Raw genomic sequence first — 26,116 nt, 5'->3', positions numbered from 1 at the left:
GTGGGTGGTAGGGGGACGTCCGTATCTTTTTAGTTCCAAGAGCCGCACACACCTCCCCCAACAATTTGGACGAAAAGTTACGCCCTTGATCTGTAAGGAGCCTCTCCGGCGCCCCCTTATCCATTACATACCCAAATAAAAAGGCGTCAGTGATAGACGCCGCTGACTGGTCAGGCAAAGGCCAGGCCATCGGCCAGCGGGAGAGGTACTCCACCCCCACCAGTAAATACTTATTTCCCTTAGCGGACGGCGGAAAGGGTCCCAAAATATCTAACGCCACCAGCTCGTTAACCCGAGATACTTGAATCGATTGTATCGGCGGAACATATGGATGTTTAGGCGGCTTACGGCGGGCACAATCGGGACACGCGCGAACGTGACCGACGACATCCGTCGTCATGCCGTGCCAATAATAGTCTCGCTGCAGCGTCAATAGGGTTTTCTGCACCCCCAGATGTAAAAGTGTGTCACAGTGCAAAGATCTAATCAATTCGTACCGCAATGACGCAGGTACAACGAGACGCCAGTGTTCCTGTATCCCTTCCCTCCACATCAGCAACCCATCTCGGAGAGCAGTTTCCGAAATACCACCCGCACCGAGTTCCTTACCCGCCTTCTCCGTTCGTTTTCGTAACGACACCAAAGATTCGTCCAACATTTGCTCCCGAATCCACACAGACCTCGGAAGACGCAAAATCCCATCAGCGGGTCCCCCATCAACCGGTCCCGGTGTAAGTGGAGTTTCAAGAACATCCACCGCCAGCGCGACAGGCTGAGGGGGGAGCTGAATCGGTCCACACCTATGCGTCCCCGACGCACACGCACAAGGGGATTGTTGCGGCAACCTGGAAAGTGCGTCCGCGTTAGCGTGACGCACACCCTTCCGATGGTGAATTTGGAAGGAAAATTCTTGCAGCGTGTCCAGCCACCTCGCCAATTGTCCGGATGGCTGGTCCATCTTAAGAGCATACTGCAAGGCCGCATGGTCCGTGCGGACAATAAACGACCGACCGTACAGATACGGTCGAAATTGGCGGAGAAAAAAAACAATGGCCAAAAGTTCCCTGCGAGTGACGCAGTAACGGGTTTCCGCGGGAGACAATACTCGACTCCCATACGCCACCACACGCTCAACTCCACCTTTCGACTGGGACAACACCGCCCCAATACCAGTGTCACTTGCATCAGTATCCAGAATGAAGGGATGTTCAAAATCCGGATAATCCAACGTCAGTGCAGTAGCCAGTAAATCGCGCAGGCTCCGAAACGCCGCCTCTTCCGGCGGTCCCCACACAAATTTATGCCCCTTCCCAGTAAGGAGATGCAAAGGCCTGGCGATAGTAGCAAAATTCGGAACAAACCTCCGATAATATGAGGCGAACCCCAAAAACCGACGCACATCACCCACCGTGGCCGGGGTTGCCCAATCACGGACACACGCAGTTTTCTCTGGATCCATGGCCACCCCGTCCGCACTAACAATATGTCCCAAGTATCGAACGGAGCGTTGCAGTAGGTGGCATTTCTTAGGCTTGAATTTCAAATTAGCAGAACGCATTCTGGTGAATACAGCCTCCAACCGCAGTAAATGCTCATCAAATGTGCGGCTGAAGACAATAATATCATCTAAATAAATGAGACATGTCTCCCACTGCAACCCCGTCAAACCCAACTCCATCAACCTCTGAAAAGTGGCAGGGGCCGCATTCAACCCCATCGGAAGACAGTTAAATTGGAATAACCCCTGCGGCGTACGGAAAGCTGTCTTTTCTCGCGAGGGCTCGTCAAGGGGGAGCTGCCAGAAGCCCGAAGAGAGATCTAGCGTTGAAAAAAACTTAGCCCCTGACAAGGCGTCGAGAGAATCGTCCATACGCGGCAGGGGATACGCATCTGCCACCGACACTTTATTCAAATTCCGAAAATCCACACAAAATCGCAATTTACCGTCCTTCTTTTTAACCAACACAACAGGCGCGCCCCACGGGCTATTAGACGGAGATATAATATCTGCTTTCAACATGTCATCCACTGCCCCTCGAACATGCTCACGCTCAGCCGGACTCATCCGACGCGAGTTCAAGCGGATAGGGGCAGCGTCCCCTGTGTCGATATGATGATAAAGCAGCGAGGTGCGTCCCAAGTCCAAATCGTCCGAGCTAAACACATCCGAATAACTCGATAATAATTTATGAATCGCACAACGCTGCTCGGCGGAAAGGGCCGAATTTTCCCCACATAATTCAGCAATCCAACGATCATCCACCCCTCCATCGTGTGAAACACCACCCACCAGCCCTCCGTCCGGCAGATCACTCTGAGCCGTAAACGCCGTAGTGACATGTGCCACAACGGTACCAGCCGGCACACACACGCTTTTAGTACTTGCATTTAACACCTGCAAAAACGGGCGCTGATCCGGACGGACAATAGTTTGCGCCCCCACCAGCGCCAATCCGCCCGTAACAGCGGCTGACGGTGACAGCAAAATCCCAAAAGCACCCTGCCGACCCGGAACCGGCTTCCGATATCGTAAGGGAATGAGCATCTGCGAGCCAGGTGGAATATCAACCGAAACTTCCGATAACGCCTGCACCTGGGCGACAGGAGCCGGTCGCCCCCAGGCGGACTGTAAAAATGCCAACTTCCGGCCCCCCGGTAGTTCAATGCAATTTTCATTGATTCGAATCAGAATGGGCATCTTAGCCAGAAAATCAGTACCCAACAGGCAAGGAACCGCCAGGGACCTCGAAATTAACACAACGCCCGAGGCCGAGACTCCCCCGATAGAAATGTTAGCGTCCACCTGTCCTACGATGCCCATACTACCCCCGTTCGCAGCGATGCAGGAAGCGTAAGCCGGCCTCACGGCCCCCGGTGGGATGTTCAAAAGATGGAATATTACATCCGAAATAATGGTCGCGGACGCACCGGAATCCACCAAAATACGTACGTCCACCCCTTGGATCGACCCAGGTACAGTGGACGAACCGGTAGCGGCCGCGACAACCCGCCGAGCCAGCTTACGCCACTGCAATATCGAGCGACAAGGCGCAGATACTGGCCTCCCGTATTTAATAACATCCGCGTCGCACAACAACGGCGATGAGTGAGGTGTCGGGCCTTGCCGGGTGTCTGGTGCGCACCGACTTGCCTGTGCTGGAGGATCTTTCTTTGGGGCGTCCGCTGTCGAGGCCTCCTGCTGGGGCGGACCCGGAACCCGGGCCCAGCAGTCCCTGGCATAATGGCCCCGACGGCCGCAGCGGAAGCACTCGACGTCGGAGCGGCGCGCAGCGGGCACCCCGTCCCGACGCGGCCGCACCGGCTGCGGAGCCCGCGGCCCCGGCCCGCTCCGGGCCGGCCACGGAGCAGAGGCAGCCGACAACTCCTTCTGGCCGGTCACATCCGGCACGTACACGGCCTTTGTAGGGTCCCACCCTACGGCCCCCCCATCGACGACAGGACCCCCCGTCCACGCCGTGACCTGTTTCCAGCGGCGGAGATTGAACTGGGCGTCCAGACACTTGGCCGCGGTCCGGGACGTGAGTTTTTCGTGACCGCACGCCGGCATAGGAATGTCCAGATCTCGGGACAACTCCAACATCTTCCCCAAAATGAGAGGTTCCAGCAGGTCAGGCTCCGTCTCCGGGTAAGCGGCCATAGCGAGTTCCAACACGGCGCCCCTATACGCCACAGGTGACTCCTCAGGTGCGCGTTGCCGTTGCACGAATCGGCGATGGGCGTCATCCGGTGGCTCGTACGCGTCCGCCATTTCATCGAACACCCCTCGCAGAGTCTTCTTCTTCGCAGCTTTTATAGAGCGGAAAAAACGAACGGACTCATCATCAAGAAGAGTCGGAAGCACCTCCAGTGCCTCCGCGTCCGTCCACCTTGCTGTACGTACCGCCGCCAAAAATCTACAGGCGAACGCACTCCAATCGCCCCCGATGGAGAATTCTTTGACGGTAGTAAGGTGACGACTGCGACTCCTTGGCTTGCTTCCGTCCGCCGCTGACTCCTCCGGTGGTAAATTCAACAAGGCGTCGCAACGCGGTGTCGACAAGATGGCGGACGACCGTCGCGGCGGTCCCAAAATGGCGGCTTCCCGCTTTCCGTGGTGCGCCACGCCCAAGATGGCGTCTTCACGCCGCGTGGCCGATGGCGGCGCCATCGAAGACGACCCGGGCTCCTGCCGATCACCACCATCACCTTCCAACGCCGTTCTTGGTGTGACAAGGTCACACAACTCTGTGATGACGTTTTTGAGAGTTGCCAGTTGTTCCGCCATCCGGGTCCATCTTAAATCGTCGTCCTTCAACGCAGATGGGTCCGACGAAGCGGCAACCTCCTCGACACCCGGGCCCTCACGGATCTCTCCTTCCGCCGAAGTCAAGCCGACCTCAGGAGGAAGATCGTCGTCGTCCGAAGATGAAGCCGACGCCGGAGATGGAATATTCTTTTTCCTCAATTGTTTCGCCATGCCGTTTCACTTCTGACTCCAGTGTAATAAAAGGACTCAGACACTTCTTTCTGACTTCGTGTCCTTTATTGGGTTCTTGTCTTCTCCCACACGGCACTCTGTTATAACACTGTATTTGTAGCCCCCGGTTGTTATCGCTATTATAGCTTCCTCTCTCTCTCCCCGCAGACTCTCTGCCTCGTCTACTGTGACCTCCGTTCTCTCCCTGCAGACTCGCTGCTAACTCTCTATGCAGACCCCCGCTGCTAACCCTATATGCAGACCCTCTTGGCTGCTACTCTGTATGCAGACCCGCTGCCAACTCTGTATGCAGCCCCGCTGCTGACTGCAGCCTCCTCGCTGCTTCGGGTCGGTCACCGCTGGCCAACGGTGCCGATCCTCGTTCCCCTGTGTTCGTGGCGATCTCGCCACCCTCCGCTTCGCCCTTCGTGGCCTCTCCCGTTCCTGGTCCCCCGTCACTCCCTTTCCTCTTCCGGTTCTCCTCCCTCTATAGCTTAACCCCTCTCCCCCGCGTGACCTAACTCCTCCCCTCCTGCCGTCACTTCCGGAGGGCCGTTTACGCCCGCATTACACAAGGATCACAATGTACTCTGACTTATGGAAAGCAGGAAATAAGACAGAGCGAGTGGTAAACGACCAAAATTATGGGGAAACGGATATTTTAAAGAGGTGAGTTTTCAGGGCGAGATTTAAATAGCTCTGAATAATTTTGATTGTCTTATTGTCAGAGGCAACGCGTTCCATAGTCTTGGAGCTGCACTGGCAAAAGCGCCATCACCCCAGGAACGGAGCCTTCACCGCGGTAAACTAAGAAGAAGGCGATCAGAATATCTCAAGGACCTCATCATTGGTGGTGTATAGAAGTTGATCAGTTCCTGTAAGTAATGTGGGGCTAATCCATTGACAGCCTTGTAGGTCAATAGCAGGAACTTTATAATGAATTCGATATTAGATTAGTAGCCAATGCAAGGACAAGGGTGTCATGTGCTCACGAAATGGTCTTCTTGAGTAACTAACTGACTGAGCGGTACTATCAGATTTCTGGTCAACTCGCAGCTCTGCAAGTCGACGTCATGCATGATGATTTCTGCGAGGTACACAAGATTGAGAGCAGAGCTTGGAGGTCGCACGTTGACTTTTCTGTAGCTGATGGATCTAGCGGGGGGTGGGGGGGGATGCGTTGGCAATAAGGCGTGGGGTGGCATCGATGGCTTTGGCCGTGGTCACTTCTTAACCTTGGTTTGATCAGTAGCAATACTGCAATGGCATTAGATGTGAAGAGGGTTAAATGTTGGATCGATCGACCATTCTGTCTTGGATGAGGCTAAGTATTCGATATTGGAAATGGAATAATTGTTTGTCAGATGAGACAAAGGTTTAGGAATAAGTTAGGCAATGGTGTTTTTGTTTTTTTTAGACGTGGAAAAAGGTTTTGGGAAGAGCGGTGGTGCAGTGGTTAGCGTGCTGAGCTACACAGCTAACATGAGTGGTTGACACTGGCCTGCAAAGTGAACCGGAAGTTTACAGGGGGTTCTGCATCGTTTGAAGGCTCTGTTTTGGATGAATCGAAGTTTCTGCATTGAACAATACAAAGGTTCTGTAATGGATGAGAGTTTTGTATTGGATGAGACGAGGGTGACACGGTGGCGAGATGTTAACTACCTCGCCTGGTATACAAGAGCTCGTGGGTTGGATCCCGACCCTGACGCTTCTATATTTGGAATTTGCATTGTCTGTCTCCCCGCGGTTGCATGGATTATTCTCCGGTTCCTCTGGTTTTTCCCACCACATTTATAATCAACATGCGTTCAGAGTATTTGGCTGCTATACATTTCTCCGTTATAAGCCACTTCGTTGAGCTATCATTTGTGGCTAGATCTCTTCTGAAAAAGTGCCACATGGCTCAGTGGGCCTTACCTGGTAAAATAAAAATTCGTTTTTAGTTTATCCGCCTGATAAAACAAAAACTGTGGCTGGTAGTTTTAGATGCCACGTACATGGTGTACCAGTTGTGCCCACAGATGTCATTTGAGTCACGTATCCGTCCCATGGAGCCGACGTCAACCTGACACTGACTCACCCAGCAGGGAAGGGAAGCCGTGGTAGCGCACGAGCGCCATCACCAGTGTGTGCAGCAGGGAGCACAGCAAGAAGACTACACAGCCCTGCGGACACACACGGAAAACCAGCACGGTGAGGTCGCCTGCATGCGGGATAGGAGTGGGACATGTGTTTAGAGTATTTGGCTGCTATAAATTTCCACGTCATAAGCCAATTAATTGAGCTATAATTTGTGATAGCCAGGTCGCTTCTGAAAAAGAGCTATATAGCTCAGTGTGCCTTACCTGGTAATATAAAATAGTTTAGTTTAGAGTTTATAGTTAGTTTGCGACAGAGCAGTGAGTCATGGGAGGAGGGAGGCAGGTTTAAGGGGGTTTACAGCTTAAGAGGACGTTATGGAGTGGAAGATGGCAGCAGCTTTCACGCGGACCGCTCTGTTAAGTGAGAAATCATGACTAATGCCACCGACGTGGCAAACCGAACATCGATCATCGATCTCCCGGTCTCCAGAGCAACAACTCGAGCCACCGTAATGGCCCGCTGCTTTTCGAGCGCTGGACAAACACGCCGGATCGGTCCTGAAACGAGGGATCCTCCGACTAAACATGGAGGGACTTTGCCAGATAGCGTGCAAGTAGCTCGTGAACATTTTCAAGATGCGTCCCATCGACGTCCTCACGCTGCCATAAGTTCACGTCTCTAAAATGACCAGCAGGCCCAGTTGCTTGCGCTATCCATGGATACAACCTCACGAGACTAGCCACTGCCACCCGAAATATGGCCTGGCCACATTCGTGACTTTGAGAGTATAGAGGCAGAAAGAAGACGAGATGGACAGAGAGGTGATAAGATGGAGACGAAGTAAAGGAAATGAGAGACACGGCAGGAGAGGAAAAGTGGAGGAAACCAGAGCTGAAAATCAAAACAGTGGAAGAGACCTAGAGAGGGAGAAAGACCAGGGTGTGCAGGTCTGAGAGAGGGAGAGAGAGGGACCAGGGTGTGCAGGTTTGAGAGAGAGGGAGAGGGGGACCAGGGCGTGCAGGTCCATGAGGAGGATTGCAGACGGCCACACGGAGAAGCTCAACCCAGGGTCTTCCTCCGAGAGCCAGAAGTCATGCTCCGCACGGCTCTCCCGGCCAGCCGCATCCTGTGGGGCGCACACAAACACAAAAGGCGATCAGCCGGCCAGCATAGCAATGTCCTTATAGATGGAATAGAGATGGAAATTAATCTATTTGCTGAACTGCCATCATACCCTGGCAAGCTAGGAGTTGGCAACCTCGACGCTCACGGGCCGAGAGGGAGTTTAACGAGCCTGCGTGCAAACCCACCGACCCTCGCCGCCTCCGCAGTGCTGGATTGCAGGTAGCCACGTGCGGCACGGCCGCCAGCACCCGGGTCGCACGAGGAAGGCGGAGGAACATGCGGTGCACTCGCTCACCACGGCGGAGACGGCGATGCGGTGCAGCGCTTCATTTGCGTACAGACGTGGATCCCAGGGCAGGACGTAGAGCGGGGCGTCCCCCGCAGCCCGGCTTGCGTTTCCCAGCGGCGTGCCATCCACACTCACGGACACGCGCAGCACACGCACAGGAGAGAACACCAGCACCCTGCGGGGCGAACACGCATCACGGACACAGGTCACGGACACGCGTCACAGACACGGGTCAGGGACACGGGTCACGGACACAGGTCAGAGACACGAGTGAGGGACAGGGACCAGGGACAGGGTCAGGGGGACACAGGTCAGGAAAAGGGACAGGGTCAGGGTGACAGACACGGGTCAGGGACACGGGCATGGGAGAGAACACTAGCACCCTACAGGGAGAACATGCAAACTCTAAATATACAGGCATCAGGGTCAGGATAGAACCCACAACCTTCTGTAAGCCAGGCGAGGTAATTGACATCCCGCTACCGTAGCGTATTAAGAGTAGGTGTCCCATATCAGGAGTCATTTGGCTGCAATACATTTCCACATGATAAGTGGCCAGGTCGCTTCTGATAAAATAAAAATAGTTTAGTTTTATTACATTTATACATTTTTAGTGATTTGATTAGTTTTTCCTATACTTTCCACTGCTATCGTTCTGTTGTATTGTTTGTTGTAACTTTCTAACCCGCCCCCCCCTTCCAGGAGATTTACAGGCTCATTGGATTTCTCCAGGATAAATAAGCATGCCGATTCCGATCCCCATTGAGGAGGGCAGGTGCCGACCTGACGTGGCTGGATCTCTTCATGCGCCCGAGCGGCTCGCGCGTGGCCCGGCTGTACAGCGCCGCCTTGGGGTTGGTGATGAGCACCGCTGGCCAGCGGTCCAACTCAAAGTCCCCAAAGCTCAGCAGGTCGTGATCAATGGCCATGACGCGGTACCTGCGAGTAGGGGGAGGGGGGGATTCCACCACAATCTGCCAGTCGCATCTTTGCTCCGGGGGTTCAAGTGTGATTAACGTACGTGTGTACGTATGTTGAACTTATCTTGCACTATACGTAGCCAATCGTGGCACTAATTGGAGGTGTCCTGCTCGGGACCTCAATGCAGTGAAGTTACAAGCATGAATCTACGTTTCTACAACTGGCTGCATAGATCTGAATTAATTTATTTTGAAACATAGTTGCTGAGCACAGGTCCAAAGGCCCAAAACATCAAAGTTATAATAGATAAGCTGACACGTTTCTTGAATTGAGCAAGGTGTTTGTAAGATGCTGGGAGGAGGGAATTCCAAAGTGGAAGAACCAGAAAGGGAAGTGGGGTGACCCGCAATTTGGTAGCGGTGCTGGTACCTGCGGTTGTGCATCCAGTCTCCCAGCTCCAGCTCCAGCATGCCGGTGCTGTGCCGCGTGTGCATCACGGGTGCCAGTCCTCCCAGTGTGTGCAGGTGCCCGCACAGATACGCAGAGGCTCGGCTGCATGCGCAACAGAGGGAGACACGGGCCCCGTACAGAATCGAAGGAGCGATTCTAGAGGTGACGAGCAAATCCCTGAGAGAAGTGTGCCGGAGACTCCTACGGAATAACCTATAAACTAGACAATTTTTAATTTTATCAGGCAAGGCCCACTGAGCTCTTTTTCAGAAGCGACCTGGCCACATTTGAAGTGGCTTATCATATGGAAATGTATACCAGCCAATTACTCTTAATGCATGTTTCTAAATGTGGAGTGAAAATCCGGAGGACCCGGATAAAAATCTACGCGACCAAAGGGAGAGAGAGACGCAAACTCCAAATATACAGGTGTCAGGGTCGGGATCAAACCCACGACTTCCTTTATACCAGGCCTCAGCACAGATTCATTGTCCTTCTGTTTGTCTTGGTGTGTGTCTCGCTCAGTGTGTCTTTGTGTGTGTCTCTCTCTGCATGTGTGTCTGCCTATGCTGTTCTGTGTTTTATCATTCAGTCTTACCTGATGATGGTTGCTTGTGTTGCAACCGAAACGTCGTATTCTATTATTATTTGATTTGATTTGACTACCGAAAGAACCAAAGAATAATTCCTGCAGTCACGAAAACTTCGAATCTAGTTTTATCCTTTATACCAGGCGAGGTAGTTAACATCTTGGCACCGTGGCGTAATTATGGCGACACTAAAGGGGCACGGAATGGTCTACGGCATTGGTTCCCAACATGTTGCTTGCCGTGTACCTCCTACCAGCATACATTTTTATATTCGTGTGGCAACAGGGTAGCACAGTGGTCATACTTGTGCCTGACAGTAAGAGGCACCTGGGTTCAACTCCTGATTCGGACACCTCGGTGGAGTTTATATTCTCCCTCTATTCAGCATGGGATTCCTTCTGGTTTCCTCCCATTGCTAGAATGTTACAATCTCATTGGTGTTGGTCAAACGTTCTGATGTAGCAGGACCCTATTCACAAGATTCTTCGGACTTGGTGTGGCTGTCCTTGGTATGAGTAGTTATTATTCAATTACATAATAGAATATGCACTGTATTTTAATTACTGCTGTATAATTAATACTGAACACATTTTATTTACCATGTAATAACACTTAGCTAAATATTGACAATTTAATATGTACGCTTCAATAACACTTCAAGAAATCACCACTGTGCAGATAAAGCCGGGTCACTTCCCATCGCCACGAAGCGGAGTGGAGAGGCTGAGTCTAACTCTTAATAAACTCCTTAAAAAAGTTTTTTTTTTTAACAACGGTTTTATTCACAACTTCGTTTAACTCACGGTCGAGAAGGTCGTCAGTGATGCAGCGCCTGCTCCCACATCAACGCTTACTTTAATAAATTAGTTATTTTATAAATGAATCTTCAATGTACAACTTTTGTGTGGAGTGAGGGTGCCCGTAACTCGTTCACACGGAGCAGGCGCGCCTGAGACATGTGGCGCCTGCTTCTTTGGCGAGGCGATTCGAGTTTAGGGACCGCGGCGTTTTTGACCTACACAAATATATATACATAATAAGGCACCCATACAAAATGTTAATTGCTTTAAAGGAGCCAAATAATTTATTCATTGATGCCGATTTTGATACAGGCACGCATTGTCACCGGATATGTGTACGTGTGCAAATTTTGGAATTGATTGGACAACAGGAAGTAGACTACATTTTGATTACAAGATTTGACCACGACAAAGAGGAATCAAGTTAAGTAAAACCGTGGGAAAAAAAACTGAAGAGATTTTCTGCCGGGCTTGAAGGAATACATTTATCATAATTTTTGCATATTCACAGTAATATTTGTAAAAAAAAATTTAAAACATGCTTAAAGAAATGTACCGTTCTAGTAATGGAAGTGCTCCATGACTCCAGGAAGTGGCCCAGAAGCTTGCCATAACGTAAGGGACCGTGGTGATTTACAGCCAACGTCAGTTGAGCGTGGACAATTAGACCCAAGCCGAAACATTACATATTAAAAATAATGTTTAAATATATATACATTTTTAATGATAGAATATGGTATTGTCATCAGTATGACATAAGTATACCAAGTTTGCAGTCGATACCACATTGGGAAGTGGGTTAAAATTGAGTTATAAGACTTGAGGATACAACAACAGAGTGAGTTAATAGAAAACGTGTAACAAAAGTTAAACGAATCTGTTTAAATGAGAGAGAAAAACATGCCCTAGAAGAGCACGCGGATAACCCAGGAGGACTAGTGCTCGGGTTCACTGAATTCCATGCAACAGATCAGAATCAGAATATTTATTTATACTGGAGGAATCCGATGAGATATAAAGCTCTTTTTCACAGATCTCCAGAAGATAAGTATACGGCTGTAGAATTGCTTGTGCATGCACACACAGAGCAAGCGCTGCTGCTTTATAATTCCACGTGACCACCGCCGTGACGGGGTTTGTCACGCGCACCCCCCCCCCCCCCCACGGTTGAGGTGGTTCGGGCACCTGGTAAGGATGCCCCCCGGTAGACTTTCTCTGGAACTTTCCTGGGCATGTCACACTGGGTGAAGACCCCGGGGCCAATCCAGGACACGCTGGCGCTCGGCTGGTCTGGGAACGCCTGGGAATTCCCCAGGGACAGAAAGAGTCCGTTGCCAGGGAGACGGAGGTCGAGACCACCCGACTCAACATGCTGCCACCTTGACCCTCACCATGACAGGCGGATTGAGAAACATAGCCCCACAGGCCGGGAACCACCGGCCTGTGGTTTTAAAATAATAATTTACATTTGTAAGGCGCATTTCATCCCAGGATCCCAAAGCATCATAAAGGTCTAGGACAGGGGATCGGCAGCATGTGGCTCCGAGGCCGCATGCGGCTCTTTAAGGACTTCTTCGTGCTGTTATTTACTGAAGGACCATCACCACCTCGTATTCATCACACGCATTGCGGCTCTTGAAATATTGAGTTTTTTTTCCGAATTAGAACAAAAATGGCCCTTCTTGTTATTTTGGTTGCCGACCCCTGGTCTGGGAGAACTGAGAGAGTGGTCAGATTAGATTAGATAAATAATTTGGTGAGAAGAATGGCAATAACCCTTACATCCAAAGATTCAAAATCATCATCACGATCCATGGGCAGATAGCACGTAGGTGTCCACTGCACATGTCGTCATTTGTTTCCACTTTCCTCTGTCTCATGCCAATATGCTCAAGTCATGCCATATCGGTCTGGCACCAATCTCTTGTCGTCATTAAGCCATTCTCTGTGAGGTCTTCCTCTGTTTCCGTTTCCTTCCATTTTTCCGAACAACACACTTTTAATTGTCCTCTTGTTGTCCACCCTACATATGTGCCCAGTTTCCTTCTCACCACTGCCTGCATCATCATAGTCTTCTTCTACGTGCAACCTTCCAGCTTAAATACAGGAGTATTTTTCTGTAGGAATAGATTACTAGTGTAGTGACATACGACGTCACTACTGTGTCGGGACTGTACGAGCGTAGGGACATATGACGTCACTACTGTGTTGGCTCAGTATGGGTGCTGTAGGCGGGTGTCATGGGGGTCGTGTCAGGCCGTGACACTCTGCGTGAACTCAACAGGACTCGTGACCTGATAAAGGGGGGCTAGGGACCCTAGGGGGGAGCTTTGGGGTCAAGTGGTTAGGGGCCCGGACCTTCTCGAAAGATCGAGAAGGGGGGCGTGGCCTGGGGCGGTGCCGGCCATGCCGCAGCGGTTATAAAAGAGCGGGGCTGTTTAACCCCGGGATAAAGATACCATCAATGGTCTTGGGAGTCTCCGACCTTCGTCCGTGACCAGGCAGCCCATCACCTGCCCTGGTCACGCTGTGTAGTATTCCCCGAGTGTTAGTGAGATTAGGAACGGTGGTCACCACTCTGTGTATAATATTCCAGTTGGTTGTTATGCGTTAATAAATAGTGTTGCCTCCAAGTTGAGTGTGCACCTCAATCGAACCCATTACATTTGGTGTCGGAAGTTGGGTTCGAGGTGCGTTCTGACGACGCTGCTCTCCAATGCGCTTTACGCGTCGAGCAACCGTTCGGCCAGCTCTCCCGCTGGCTGGAAATTCTGCAATATTACTCCTTTCAGGTTTCCTACCGTAAGGGTGTGTGGCACACTATTGCAGATGCCCTTTCACGGCTCCTTCCGCCTGGGGACTGCGCGTGCCTCTCTGGTTTGGGCCGCTGCAAATTCGCCACCGCAGCGGTATCCCCTGTGGTTGTAGCGTCGCGGGGGGCTTCCACCCCTGATGGCCCCGGGGTTCTAGTTGTGCACGATGCCACCCTCAGTTTGAGCTACGATGAATGGGGGCGCCTCCAGGCGGAGGATGCCTCTTGAAGCTGCGGCACCGTGTCGGTGATGAGGGGAACGTGTCGGGCCGGCGCAGGGTGGCCCTTGTCATTCTAAAGGACGGCCTTTTAATGTTTTGAGACGGCGGCTTGCATCGCTACAGTCTTGTGGTGCCTACGACCCTCAGGGGTAGATTTATTGTGGCTGTACATGAGCGACTTATGCATCTCGGTGTACAGAAGACCCTGGCTACCCTTCAACTCAATTCTTTTTGGCCCGAAATGGCTGCGGATATGAAGAATATACTTAAAGGCTATGTGCAATGTGCTCGCCGAAAACCGCCAGCTACTAAGTGCTGTCCGCCCTTGCAATCTATTCGAGTGTCGCGCATTAACGAGCTTGTCGCGCTCGATGTCCTCGGGCGTGGAGTATTTCTCCCGCTGGCCGGTAGCTTGGTCGCTCCCCAACCAATCGGCTGCGGCCATCGCCAGCGCATTCCTCCATGGATACGTGCTGGAAAAGGGGCCCCAGAACGCCTCCTTACTGACCAAGGGAAAAATTTCTCATCCAAACTGTTGCGAGAGGTGTGCGACCTTTTGGGCATGAAGAAGGTTCGCACGTCGCCCTACCATCTCCAGATGGAAGGGATGGTAGAGCGACTCAACAGGACTCTGACCTCCATGCTGAGTCAGCAGGTCCCAGGGTGACTGGGACCTGCACGTTCCAGGGGTGCTTGCGGCCTATCGCATGGCCCCTCACGCTTCCACCGGTTACTCACCATTCTTTTTAATGTATGGTAGGGAACATAACCCCCCCATTGACGTCCAGCTGACCACGGCGCCAAGGAAGCCGAAAGTCACCATTTCGGGCCCCATGCGATTTACCCTTCAACGGGTCGCGGAGGCACGCGAGGCTTCCAAGGAAAATTCCGCCTTGCGGCAGTCGGCCAACGAGCGGCTAAGGGGGCTTCGGGTATCGGGTAAACAGTGGGCTCGGGGGGACAGGGCATGGCTGCACTGCCCTTAGGTGTCCGTGGGTACATCCCCCAAGCTGTACAAACCCTGACTTGGGCCGGTTGAGGTGATTCAGGCCAACCGGCCACAATGTGTTAAAATCCGCTTCGGTCGCCGTAATTGGTTCGTGCATCCATCCCGCCTTAAGCCTTTTGTTGCTCCCTGTCACATCCCCTCATCTCCTAACCACGAGGGCCGAGTGTTGGGTGTGCCGGGCGAGCTGGGGTGCGCCCGCTGAGGTCGGTTCCTCAGGGTGGTTCTGCGGTCCCGCCCACAGGACCGGAGTGCGTGAGGCCCTCGACGTCGCCGGATGGCCCTGCCCCGGCCGCTCTGCATGGTGCGGAGCCACCGTTGACCAGCCATTCTCTGCCGGCGCCGTCGTCTCCTATGGAAGGACCGCAGGCGTCGGCCCGTGTGCAAGTCCTCCCCGAGCCTCCCAGGGAGCTCAGGCCCACCTCGCCTGGGGGTCCGAACTCGTTCGAAGACTGGCCGTTTTACATGACTCGCACACACCACCGTCATTCAACTGTCACACTCACATGTCAAGGTCATTGGCTGAACCTGGCCTTTTATTGTACTGTGCGTGCATCACATTCTTCAATGGGTGGGCTGTGCTATGGGGTAAGCGGGTTAGCCAGTATCGTGTACATTTGTTGTTGTGTTGTTGTTAATTCCCCTCTTTCCATGCATTCTCCTTTCCTTTTTCTTCCCCGCCTCTCGGAATGTGTACACATTTTATATACAGTAATAAAACAGTTGATGATATCATTGCCCAGGTCAATGCAGCCCTTAAAGGTTTGGGACACATTCCTGCAGAAGTGGCGAGATCGGAAATCGCTGCAATCCTAAAGAACGCTAAGAACCCATTAGCAACATCAGCAAGGATGAGCGCGTTGAGCTTGCTCAACTGAAAAAGAGAGATGACATAGTCATCCTCTCAGCTGACAAGGGCAATGCCACTGTCATCATGGATAAAACCACATACAGTAACAACATTCAGGACCTACTTAATGGTGGTAACTATACCAAAATCAAGAGAGATCCTACCAACCGCCTGGTTACGAAAACCAACAATATCATCACTGATTCGACATCTTTAATCGAACCAACCAAGCGGCTCTCTTTAAAACCCTCTGCTGCTAGACCACCCAGATTTTATGATAAAAACCAAAAATCCATAAAGAAGGTACACCACTCTGTCCTATAGTCTCCACCATTGACTCACCCACCTACAAACTGGCCCGATTTCTGTCTGAGACCTTGCTGCCATTCACTTGCAAGACTACCTCAGCTGTACTTAATGCAGCTCACTTGGTATCTCTATCTTCTTGGTTCTTTCAGTAAAGTCACGTAGAAGGGAAGTAATAAAATAATAAAAATAAAACATAATAAAATAATTCTTACGACGTTTCGGCCACAACACAAGCAGCCGTCCTCAGGTGAAGACCAGTTCTGTCGAGGCGACAGCGTCTAAAGTTTTTTTTTTTTAGACGCTGTCGCCTCGACAGAACTGGTCTTCACCTGAGGATGGCTGCTTGTGTTGTGGCCGAAACGTCATGAGAATTATTTTATTATGTTTTATTTTTATTATTTTATTACTTCCCTTCTATGTGACTTTACCGAAAGAACCAAGAAGATGAATCCCTGATGTCACGAAAGCTTTAAATCGAAAATTGGTATCTCTAATTAAAGACATCTCACTATCACCAGGTGATTTGCTTGTCAGCTTCGATTCAGTTTCTTTGTTTACCAAAATCCCTGTGCCTGACACCATTGCAATCATTGAAGATTTGGTCCAACAAGGACTGAATGCTGATATACCGGCCCTGGTGAGACACTGCCTCACCAACACTTACTTCACCTGGAATGGTACATTCTACAAACAAGTTGAAGGTACCCCAATTGGTTCTCCCTTATCTCCAGTGGTAGCCAATGTTTTCATGGAAAAATTTGAGACAGATGCCATCCAGACATCCATCCTACGTCATTCCTTGTGGAAGAGATACGTAGATGACACGTTCGTTATCTGGCCACATGGCCTGCCAGCTCTGAACCAATTCTCCAACCACATTTATTCCATACACCCAGCCATCAAATTCACCATGGAGGTGGAAAAGGATGGAAAGTTACCATTCTTGGATGTTTTAATCGAAAAAAGACCAGATGGCTCATTGGGACACTGTCTACAGGAAAGCCACCCACACGGATGCCTATCTAAAACCTGACTCCCACCACCATCCAGCCCAGAAGAATTCCCTCATTAAAACTCTACACCATAGGGCTCGTTGCATTTCCGACCATCACCACCTAGCCAGTGAACTGGAGCACGTACACCAAGCCTTCAAGATGAATGGATATTCGGATTGCACAATCCGTAAAGCTGTCACCCCAACCGTTGGGAGAGAACCACCTGAGGACTCAATCAAAACCATCACCTTGCCATACATAGCAGGGGTCACCAAAAAAAATTCCCAAAATCATGAGCAAACACAAGATCCAGGTCCGAGTCAACACAGTACATACAATTCATGATCTGATCCCATCTGTGAAGGATGTGATCCCTGACATGCAATACCCCGGTGTCTCTGAACTAAGCTGTGCCTGCGGCAGTAGTTACATTGGGGAAACTAAGCGACATGTCTCAGACCGTGTTTGTGAACACAAGACAGATCTGAAACACGGTAGGACCAACACCTCTGCCATGGCTGATCATTGTTTTAACGCTGTGGGCACGCATGAAATGGATTTCTCCAAGATGAAGGGACTATAAAAACCCACTGGCTATCAACAAAGATTTTTTCATGAAGCCATCCAGATTAAAAACACAGACACAATTTCAACCGAGATGGGTACAAACTGAGCATCATTGGAAGGACGTTATTAACCAGGTAAAGTCATAACTGGCTGTGATGCTTCCATCCTACCTGTCTATGTTAGTAGTAATTTCCGACTCTCTGAGTTACATTACCTTGTTAAATGTCTTTACATTAACAGGCTAAATGTCTCACTAACATAGCTGCTGCTCCCTTTTCCTCGACGCGGTGGTGGCGCTCGATGTTTAATAGGCTGAATGTCTCATTAACACAGCCGCTGCTGCGGGAACCGTCTCATATTGACACGCTAATCTCTAATCTCGAGCAATACAATGACTTCTTCAGCACCGTAGTAGTGGGGTTACATTAACAGATTGACATGCTAATCTCTAGCAACACAATAGCCGGGGTATACCTAGCTCTGCAATCTTACATTTACTTGCAAATTCCATCTCTAGCCCCGCCCATTTACCCTTGGTTTGTACCCATCTCAAACCTATATAACCTTTGGCTGCAGTAGCTCTCTCACTATATTTCTTCCTGCCTCAGCAGTCCACCTGCTGTATTTTTCACCTGAAGACGATTGCTTGTGTTGCGATCGAAACGTCGTGATTTTAATTTATTTTATTATTTTTCTATCTACGTGACTTAACAGAAAGACCCAAAGAGTAGTAATAAAACAGATGTTAAGATGTTCAAGCACCACACATACTTGTGGCAAAACATACAAACAAACATACTCTGATAAGATATGCATTGTCTTTGAAACTGATTGGCCTACACCAGCGACAGCCTTCTTTATGGCCTTTTCTCACCTGTGTTAGACCAGAGAATGCCTGAAGGCGAACAGTACAAATGTAGTGGTGATACGCGCTGACAGTGGGGATCGTGGGGCAGCGCGTGGTGATTGGCTGTGTGCCAGTGACGCGCGCTGACGGTGAGGGATCACAGGGCAGCGCGGGGTCATGGGTTATGTGGTGGTGATTGGCTGTGTGTTGGTGACGCGCGCTGACAGGGAGTGATCGTGTGGCAGCGCGGGGCGATTGGTTGTGTAGTGGTAACACGCGCTGGGAAAACGGATCGTAGGAACAGCGCGCCGTGATTGGTCGACTAGTGGGCGCTCACATCGCGGTCTGCAAGAGGGCTATATAAGGCGGTGCGCGCGGGCGCTCGGGGAGTTGGTGACCAGCGAAGACTGAAGACGGCGGAAGAAGAGATAGGGCCCTGCGGCACCTAGTCCCGCTGTCCTTGTAAGGACCGGGGCTCTGTGTGACCCAGAGGCGGGACCCTGGGACCCGGGGCCGAACGTCCGTGTGAGGGCCGGCTCTCGGGACCCAGAGGTTGTGACCCACGCCCAAGCTGGGGTGGGTCTGTAGGCTCCACGGACGTTACGGGGCTGGAGTGTAGTGTGAGCATGCAGTGTGAGCATGCAGCGTGAGCCATAGTCACTACACGTGTCAGTGGAGTGTGTAGTGGGAGAGGTAGTGACCACACGTGTCAGTGAAGTGTGTGTAGTGTGAAGAATAGTGACCACACGGTGTATCGAGACAAGTCAAAGTTTAATAAAAAGTATGCTACCCGTCAAGAGGTTTCCTGCCGTCATTCCGAATACTTCAACTGGCGTCAGAAGTGAAACAGTCTTCCAGGCATGGATACAAGGAAGACCCGTCGGACCCACGGGATTGACCGCGAGGATAACCTTGACGACTCGGGCCAGCTGGCATCGGGGGGAGAGGACGAGGAAATGCCGACGCCGCAGGACCCGCCAAGGGCGCCGGACGAGCGATTGGGGTCGGATGCTGTGCTCCGCGAAGCGCACTCCCGTCTGGCAGAGCTGCTGCTCGCCGCCGCGTCCATCCTGGCAGAGATCAACACGTCGGGAGGAGCGGGGACATCGGCGGACATTCAACAGGGTCGTCCCACGGGTTACCGCCAAAATGACTTGGCGATTCCCGCCATTTCAACTGCGCGGACATCTTTTGGCGGGAACGGCGAGCAACACGTGGCGGCGGTTCTCCAAGCGCGCCCGCTTACGTCATCAGCGCGCGCTGCGGACCGCCATCAACCACCCGCCATTGGGGCCGCCATCTTGCAGAGCGACGGTGGGGCGGAGAGGAACCACGTGGCAGAGGACGACGACTTCATCTTCCAGCAGCGCCTTCCCACATTGTCAGCCTTCAAGGCGGAAGGCGGAGACTGGGGAGCATTCCAGCGCAGGTTTCTGGCGCATCAGGAAATGTCGGCCTGGTCCGACGCTACGGCGCTGCGGGCACTGCCTGCCATGTTGGACGACGACGCGCTCGCGGCCTTCAGGTCCGCACAGAGGTCGGACCGCTCCACGCTGAAGGCTGCGCTGGGTCTCATGGCCAGGGTCTACGGACCTCCCTCGGCGTGTCGCCATCACTTTTACGCCCGACGGAAGGCGGACACGGAGACCGTGCTCGCCTACCGCACAGCGTTGTTGGCTCTTGCTGACGCAACGTTCCCTCGTATGGACGAGGAGGGCCAGGACGCGATGGTCTTGGAGCAACTGCTCAAGTTGGCGCAGAACCTGGGGGTCCCCATCAACACGGCTGACGAGGTCGATATTTCTTCTTTGCGGGTCGCAACAAGTATACAGGCGTACGAGGTCCTCCAGCGTAAACAGGGGGTCGTCTGCACTGCTGCCGTGACCTCAGCTCCGGGCCCGGGGGTCACCGAGCCCCAAGTCGTCAGCCCACGAGAGGAGGCGTTCACCGCGGGACGACAGGCGGACTGGAGGTCGGGGGGTCGTTCGCCTCTGCGATCGGCCCGCAAGCTGGAGCAACCGAGACCTCCGACGTCCCTCATCACGTGTTACAACTGCGGCCTCCGGGGCCACGTGGCTTCCGGTTGCCGCGCTCCACGTCAGCGCGCCACGGGACCTCGGCTGGACGACGACCAAGGCCCCAAGTCATCCCTACTACCCCCGGCAAGTCGCGGCACCTCACATGCTCGGCCTACATGCGCGACACACATGGGCCGTCGCGTTGCGGCGGGGGAAGGCCGGTTAGGGATCGGGGATTCGGTTCGGCGAGGGGGGTTCGTGCGGGACCGAGGGGACATAAAATGGTCTGAGTTGGGGCACAGGATAGTGGCTGCGTCGGCGGGATCATCGGTCGTCCCGGGATTCATTGACGGGGTCGAGGTCAGGGTGTTAGTGGACACGGGGGCGTCGGCGACTATTATATCAGACCTCATTTACAACATTCTCCCCGTCCAATGTCGACCTCTACTCCCAGTGGACGTGCCATTTTACACGGCAAATGGGGGCTCGTTGGGTATTGTCGGCCAGATTAGGGCATCCATTTGCATTGGAGATATTAAATTGTCGGGACCCGTTTTCGTTTCTTCCTCATTAGCAGTTCCTTGTCTGTTGGGCACAGACTTTTTGGCTAAAATGCCCATTAAAATTCTCATCGATCAGCGTTGCATTGAGCTACCATCGGGTCGCCGTATTTCATTTTTGTCGAGTCCTACCGAAATTCGAACGGCGTGCGCTACGATACAAGCGCTGGCGACGCACACTGTGCACGTGCCTCCGGGTTCACAGATGTTAATTCCCCTCCGGTTGAGGAAACCATTGGTTGGGGAGACCTCGGAACAGGGAATGCTTTTGGGTCCTTCAAATAGGGCTGTCAGGGGTCTCGATTTGTCGGTGGCTCACACTTTGGTTCGGGCTGACAAGGACCCTTTCGTGACAAGGACCCTTTCGTTATTCAGCAGGGCACTGTGCTAGCTCACGCGGCACGGGTCCCTGGGGAAGAGCGCCTGGTTGCGCATGTTGATCCAAACCCGACGCGGAACAATCCATCGAGGGAGGACCTTGAATGGGTCGATTCGCTGTGCGCGGACTCGAACGATTTGTCTACAGTACAGTTGGGTGCGCTGCGTGCGTTGCTGATATAATTTTCTGATGTGTTCAGTAAGCATAAATATGACATTGGGTGCACGGACCTGTTGCGCCACCATATTGAAACAGGCGATGCGGCACCGGTTAGGCTAAATCCCTTCCGGCTGAGTCCTGTTGAGAAGGAACACGTTCAGTCAGCCGTCAACGATATGCTAAGGGCCGACATTATTTCGCCTTCCTCCAGTCCTTGGGGGGCACCTATTGTGCTGGTTAAAAAGCAAGACGGCTCCTTGCGATTCTGCGTAGATTTCCGTCGCCTGAATAAAATATCCGTGGCTGACGCGTATCCGCTCCCCAGAATGGACGAGTCCCTCGATGCATTGTCTGGTGCGCGATATTTTTCAACTCTTGATTTACTGTCGGGATTCTGGCAGCTGCCACTCGACGATGAGTCTAGACCTAAGACAGCATTTCGGACTCCAGGGGGCCTGTTCCAGTTTAACCGGTTACCCATGGGACTTCACTCCGCTCCTGCGACGTTTCAGCGCCTTATGGAATTGGTCTTGTCGGGCTTGCAATGGGAAACTTGCTTGATTTACCTGGACGATGTCATTGTTTTCAGTAAAACGTTCGAGGAACACCTCCAGCGGCTGAGAGGAGTATTTTTGCGGATGCGATCGGCTAAATTAAAGTTTAAACCGGCCAAATGCCACCTTCTTCGTAAGTCCATGAGATACTTGGGACACATTGTCGATTCTTCGGGGATCTCTACCGATCCCGCGAAGACGAACTGTGTCAGTTCATGGCCAATGCCCACGTCGGTTTCGGACGTGCGCAGTTTCATCGGTTTTGCTTCGTACTACCGCCGATTCGTTGAGCATTTCGCCACCATTGCAAAACCCTTGCACGCTCTAACGGCAAAAGGAGTCAAGTTCCGATGGGGACCGGAGGAGGAGGCCGCGTTCTGCTCCCTCCGGAACGCCTTGGTGGGTGCCCCGCCCTTGCGTTATCCTGACTTTACAAGTCTCTTCTTGCTAGACACGGATGCTAGCAACACGGGCATTGGGGGGGTGCTCTCACAGGTCGTCGGGGGAGTCGAAAGGGTGGTCGCCTATGGTAGCAGGGTTTTGTCGCCGGCGGAGCAGCGCTACTGCGTCACCCGTCGCGAGTTGCTGGCGATTGTTTTTTTTGTGCAGCAGTTTAGACCGTATCTCTATGGCCGTCACTTTACGGTCCGGACGGACCACGCGGCGCTTCAGTATTCATTGAGGATCGCCCAGCCCTCGGGCCAATTGTCACGGTGGTTGGAAGTCCTCCAGGACTATCAGTTCACGACCACATACCGTAAGGGGTTGCGCCACACTAACGCCGATGCCCTGTCGCGATTGTCGCCTTGTCACAAATGTGCGTGCTTGTTGGGATCGGCGCGCTGTAAACCGCCAGCTGCGGAAAGTATGGGGGTGTTGGCCGCTACCCCGGATGCACCGATCGGTAAAGTTCCTGCTACCCCTGTGGGAGAGGACTCGCTGCTCTCACTGTCGCTGATTGAGTGGGGCCATCTCCAAATGGCTGACAGCTCCCTGCTAGTGTAACAGGTTCCGGAGACACTTGTAGAGGTAACTTCTTTATTACAATACACCACTTCAACAGTCCAACGCTCCAACAGTCCTGATACTCTGCTACAGCTTAGGTACACAGCCTAGCTACACAGCCTAGATACTCTACTCTGGCTACGCTCCGGAACTCGCCCTCACAAGGTCGTAGCGTCGGGAGTTCCAGAGTCCCAGCGCTGGCTCTCGCAGCATCCCAGGGTCTTCAGATGGCTGGTCGTGGGTCTTGGGTCTTGAGTTACAACTGGGCCCCGATCGTCCAGGGAGCTCCGCTTATATGCCCAGTCCTCAACGAGGGGTGGGGCCGTGTGCGCCACCAGACATCCCACAGAGCACACACAGCCCCCCCCGTTGGCGGCGCCCAGAGGCTTAAGCGTCTGGACCTCCTGGGAACCCAGCGCCTGGCGCCCAGGGGATTACGCGTCTGGACCCACCTGGGAACCCAGAGCCTACAGCAGCCCCTCCCTTCTTATGTCACTACACTAGCGTTGCGTCGCAGGGCGGGGGGTCCCGAGGAGGGCCGGGAACGAACGGGTTCCTGGGTACTCAGGCAGAGCCTGTTAATGAGATAGGACAATTTGTCTCGGCGCCACGCACTCGTGGTGCCTTCCGTTGTGCGGGGGAAAGTTGTCCTGGCCGCGCATGAACGCCTCTTGCATTTGGGGGTAAACAAAACGCTTGCTCTGCTTCAGCGTGACTATTATTGGCCGGGGATGGGAAGTGATGTGGTGAATATCCTAAAGGGGTGTGTTGAGTGCGCCAGACGAAAACCACCGCCAGCGGCGTCAAATCCACCACTGCAATCTATTCAGGTCTCGCGCACTAACGAGCTCGTGGCGCTCGATATTTTGGGGCCTTTTCCAGTCACGCCTAGGGGTAACAAGTACCTGTTGGTTGGTGTAGAATACTTTACCCGGTGGCCTATGGCGTGGCCACTCGCCAACCAGTCGGCGGCAGCTGTGACGGACGCCTTTGTCCAGGGCTATGTTCTGGACAAAGGGGCTCCCGAACGCTTGCTGACCGACCAAGGGAAAAATTTTTCAAGTAAATTGTTGCAAGAGGTGTGCGACCTATTGGGTACTAAGAAGGTGCGTACCTCCCCGTACCACCCACAGACAGACGGGATGGTGGAGCGACTCCACAGGACTTTGACTTCTATGCTGTGCCAGCAGGTGTGTGAGGCACATGTTGACTGGGACCTGCAGGTCCCTGGGGTCCTCGCCGCGTATAGAATGGCCCCCCATGCAGCAACGGGATTTTCCCCATTCTATCTGATGTATGGTCGGGAAGCCGACCCGCCCATGGAAACGCAGCTGGGACTGTCCGCGCCACGAACGAATTCGAAATTGGCTGAACATATTAAATTTAACATTCATAAGCTGACCGAGGCACGGGAGGCCGCACGGCTTAATTCGCGGGCTCGCCAAATTGCCAACGAGCGTTTGCGTGCACGGAAGGTGTCCGTGCACAACTGGAAACCAGGCGACAGGGCTTGGCTGCACTGCCCTCAGGCACCTTTGGCTACGTCGCCTAAATTGTTGAGGCCATGGCGGGGACCCGTGGAGGTCGTGCGGGTTGCACGCCCCCAGTGTGTTCAGATAAAATGGGGAAAGCGCCGTTGGTACGTTCAACCCTCCCGACTGAAACCGTTCTCGCCTCCATATGGCCTCCCTTTGTGTCATGAGGGCCGAGCATGTGACGTGACCGACGACCTAAGGGGGGAATTGTCTCCGCCTGATCCGCTCCCAGGTGTCCCGGAACTGACAGCTGCCGACCACCGGCGGCTGGATCCCCGCGGCGCGACCGGTCCTTCCAGGCCCGATCCGCGCCTTCCAGGGCTGCCGGAGCCACCAGACGGTCGTCAGCGTCCCGTCCCATACGATGGACCGGCCAGGCGGACTCGCGCTCAGTCGCGCAACTTTTCGTGACCAACCGGCTGAGGAGCCGATGCGGCCGGAGAACCTCGTCACTGCGTTCCCCGTCCGCTCGGCCGCTCTAGCACCCCGGTGGGGGAGCGAGCGGAGGGGGGGGAGATCGATAGTCTCAGAGACACTGGACACGTTCTTTTTCTCGGACTTGCTTTTATTGCGTTGTTCGTCGGTTTGTACATAACTTGTTTTCTAGGTGTTGTGTATTGTTGTTGGTTTTTTTTTGTGTGTTGTTTGTCGGTTTGTACATAGGTTGTTGTTTGGTGTTATGTCGTTGTGTTGTTGTTGTGTTACGGGGCACACTGGGGGGGGTTGGGTTTTTGTTGTGTTACTATTGTTGTTGTTGTGTTGTTTAGCAGCCGGGCCGGCTGCGAGCTATGTGGGAGGGGGTGATGTAGTGGTGATACGCGCTGACAGTGGGGATCGTGGGGCAGCGCGTGGTGATTGGCTGTGTGCCGGTGACGCGCGCTGACGGTGAGGGATCACAGGGCAGCGCGGGGTCATGGGTTATGTGGTGGTGATTGGCTGTGTGTTGGTGACGCGCGCTGACAGGGAGTGATCGTGTGGCAGCGCGGGGCGATTGGTTGTGTAGTGGTAACATTTGCTGGGAAAACGGATCGTAGGAACAGCGCGCCGTGATTGGTCGACTAGTGGGCGCTCACATCGCGGTCCGCAAGAGGGCTATATAAGGCGGTGCGCGCGGGCGCTCGGGGAGTTGGTGACCAGCGAAGACTGAAGACGGCGGAAGAAGAGATAGGGCCCTGCGGCACCTAGTCCCGCTGTCCTTGTAAGGACCGGGGCTCTGTGTGACCCAGAGGCGGGACCCTGGGACCTCGGGGCCGAACGTCCGTGTGAGGGCCGGCTCTCGGGACCCAGAGGTTGTGACCCATGCCCAAGCTGGGGTGGGTCTGTAGGCTCCACGGACGTTACGGGGCTGGAGTGTAGTGTGAGCATGCAGTGTGAGCATGCAGCGTGAGCCATAGTCACTACACGTGTCAGTGGAGTGTGTAGTGGGAGAGGTAGTGACAACACGTGTCAGTGAAGTGTGTGTAGTGTGAAGAATAGTGACCACACGGTGTATCGAGACAAGTCAAAGTTTAATAAAAAGTGTGCTACCCGTCAAGAGGTTTCCTGCCGTCATTCCGAATACTTCA

The 26,116-nt window shown here is 53.0% G+C and overlaps 1 protein-coding gene across 3 annotated transcripts in view; it reads right to left on the bottom strand.

Moving 5' to 3' along the window:
- The window catches only part of TMEM62 (transmembrane protein 62), a 72,017-nt gene that overhangs the window by 11,610 nt on the left and 34,291 nt on the right, over positions 1 to 26,116 (bottom strand). For all 3 annotated transcript variants that reach the window (XM_061551219.1, XM_061551220.1, XM_061551221.1), the window contains exons 7-11: positions 9,324 to 9,446; positions 8,757 to 8,912; positions 7,980 to 8,148; positions 7,569 to 7,685; positions 6,558 to 6,642 (exon numbers count right to left, since the gene is read on the bottom strand). In XM_061551219.1, the coding sequence (XP_061407203.1) occupies positions 6,558 to 6,642; positions 7,569 to 7,685; positions 7,980 to 8,148; positions 8,757 to 8,912; positions 9,324 to 9,446 (650 nt within the window). The remainder of the gene's footprint in view (positions 1 to 6,557; positions 6,643 to 7,568; positions 7,686 to 7,979; positions 8,149 to 8,756; positions 8,913 to 9,323; positions 9,447 to 26,116) is intronic.

The sequence above is a fragment of the Lethenteron reissneri genome, chromosome 14 (assembly GCF_015708825.2).
Source record: "Lethenteron reissneri isolate LAM-NWPU_2019-01 chromosome 14, ASM1570882v1, whole genome shotgun sequence".
Lineage (NCBI taxonomy): Eukaryota > Metazoa > Chordata > Hyperoartia > Petromyzontiformes > Petromyzontidae > Lethenteron > Lethenteron reissneri.
This window is presented reverse-complemented; position numbering and strand designations above follow the sequence as displayed.